At 30.7% G+C, this 2,696-nt stretch overlaps 1 protein-coding gene across 1 annotated transcript in view; it reads right to left on the bottom strand.

The window, feature by feature from the left end:
- Positions 1-2,696, bottom strand: part of Ndufaf2 (NADH:ubiquinone oxidoreductase complex assembly factor 2) — a 274,128-nt gene that overhangs the window by 86,191 nt on the left and 185,241 nt on the right. Inside the window, exon 4 of the mRNA XM_010626936.3 lies at positions 89-351. Coding sequence (XP_010625238.1) covers positions 100-351 — 252 coding nt within the window. The 3' untranslated portion in view covers positions 89-99. The remainder of the gene's footprint in view (positions 1-88; positions 352-2,696) is intronic.

Genomic DNA, 2,696 nt, shown 5'->3' with positions numbered 1-2,696 from the left:
ATAAGTTATAAGTTCAGTAATGATAATTAAGTTTTAAACTTTTTATTTGTTTAAATAGTCATATCTGTATAAGTAAAATGATTTTTACCATTGTGCAATTCATTGATTGTGGCTCTTGCTATCTTGTGGCACCCAGGACCCTGGCTGGAAGGTTTTCCCAGTGCTGGTGGGTGTTGCCGAGGGTTCTTCTTTTCCAAAGTATGGGGCAGAGGCATGCCCTTTAACTTCAGTCTGCACTGGTGGAGGCAAGAGTTCCTCGTTGGCCTCTTTACTTAGGAGCTTTCCTTCTTCAATAAATATTTTGCTTTTTATCTTCATTTCTTCCCTGTATTTTTCATTCTTTAGTATTTCCTGCAAGTAGACAAACAGAAAAATTTTTAAATTTCTAATTTAAAAACCTAAAAACAGTAGGTAAGATAATAAATAAAAATGTGTTTTTATAATATAAACTATGAAGAAAGACCTTGCTTTTGATTTGTCCCTACACAAACACTGGAACACAGTTAATTGATGATCATATCAGGACAAAAAAAAAAGTCCTTACTTTTAGTAATTTCCACACTAATGTACTTTCTTAAGAGATAGTTTTTCTTTAGAGTCTGCAATTCTTACTTAAATTCTTATTTAAACTCCAGGTATTCACAAAACTAGATGTGTATTCTATATAATTTTCCTGGAAGTTGTTGCCAAGGTTCTGCCTGGTAACAATTAGTTAAAATATAAAATAATTTTTCCTTGAAGAAGGTAAGCACTTATATTTTAAAATAACATAAAATACTGATATGAAGTTGAAACGACAAATCTCTTGGTTATAGTGTTATGGACACTGACTTTTAAATGTGAAGATCAGCCCATTTACTGAAATTTCCTCCTGAAATACATATTTTTTTCTTGGAATTATTACAACACAGATCAAGTCTAGTGGTAGTTGCTACAGGTGAGTGTGAAAGTACAGAAATCAGGCTTTGCCTTTCCTACATCATATAAAAATTTTCATTGAGGCCATTTCACACAATAAATCCTTTACTATATTAATGGAAATAATGGAAGTAAACAAAAATACTTTTTTGTATTTCCATGGTCAAGTTTCTGGGTCTTTATGGAAACATGATCTTTGGAGAAGAATGGTATGATTCAGGACCAGGTTAAGTCTTTACTAGTAGCTTTTGCTACTTGAAGTTGGTAAAGAGCTTGCTTGGTTTAAAAAATATTATCAGTCACATCACCTGAAGCTGTACTAATGCCTACTTTATTTACTTCACCTCTGTTCATGGTGTCAGACAAATGAAAAGACAGTCTGAATAAGTTGATTATTTTGACATGATATGGATTAAACACTGCTGAGATGCAGAACATGGAAATAATAATTTTTTCCAGAAAAACTATTTTATATTTTAACTAATTGTTACCAGGCAGAACCCTGGCAACAACTTCCAGGAAAATTATATAGAACACTAATCTAGTTTTGTGAATACCTGGAGTTTAAATAAGAATTTAAGTAAGAATTGCAGACTCTAAAGAAAAAGTATCTCTTAAGAAAGTACTTTAGTGTGGAAATTACTAAAAGTAAGGACTTTTTTTTTGTCCTGATATGATCATCAATTAACAGTATGTTCCAGTGTTTGTATAGGGACAAATCAAAAGCAAGGACTTTCTTCATAGTCTATATTATAAAAACATATTTGTTATCTTACCTACTATTTTTCTTTTTGTCAAATATTTTTTTATTTATAAAAAGATGGTTCTATGTTATTTTATCCCTTGCATTATGATTTACTTAACAACTACCCCTACCATTTTTAATATTTTACTTCTTTACTTAAAAACTAACATTGTAATCATCATCCATGTAGATAATTCTTAGACTCAGGGTTCCAATCTCAAATCCACATTTTTTTCTAGCTGTGTGTCACCAAAGAAGCCACGTCATGTTTTCAGTCTTAGTTTCTTTATATAAAAGGGGAAATAAAGTTAATTCATTAATAGTTTTATATTTCTTAAGATTGTTAACTATGTGCTGCAAGATGATTATGCTTTTATAAAATTATGGTGCCAAATGAAGTATCTTTTTTTCCCTAGGTTGACAGATCTATATATATTTTAGATTCTTGCATCTTCTAATGTAAGCCAAATATTATCATTGGCTTAAAATATGAAAATATGAATGTTTTTATTTGGGACTGTGTATATATAAATATTAACACCTCAAACACTCATATGTATGCTCTTAACATTGTTAGCTCCTCTGAAACCTTCTCAATAGTGGTTAGGAACAATGGCTCTGAAACCAGATGACCTATATACAAATCCTAGTTTTGTCATTCACTAGCTTTGTGATCCAGGGAATGTTACTTAACATCTCTGTGTCTCAGTTGTTTGCTGTGTAAATTGGGGATAACAATAATGTCTCGATGGGCTTCTGTAAGTAGTTATAAGTATAATAGGTATTTTTCAAAGTAATAATTCATTTTTCTATTCCATTAAAAAATAAACACACCAAACTTCTTCTCATCCTGTTTTGAAATGGGGAGAAGTGTCAATAAATTGTAATCTACTAGTTTCAGGCCAAGATGAAATAAACAGTATCAAACTAGTACCGATTTAATAAAACAACTAGAAAACTAGGCAAAATATATTAAAGTTTTCAATGGATAGGGCAGGACTGTGATTCCTGAAAGCAAAAAAAAAAAAAAAAA

This window comes from Fukomys damarensis, unplaced genomic scaffold (assembly GCF_012274545.1).
Source record: "Fukomys damarensis isolate Sample0158 unplaced genomic scaffold, DMR_v1.0_HiC HiC_scaffold_1, whole genome shotgun sequence".
In the NCBI taxonomy this organism is placed as follows: domain Eukaryota; kingdom Metazoa; phylum Chordata; class Mammalia; order Rodentia; family Bathyergidae; genus Fukomys; species Fukomys damarensis.
The sequence above is the reverse complement of the archived record's forward strand: the minus strand, read 5'-3'. Positions and strand labels throughout refer to the sequence as shown.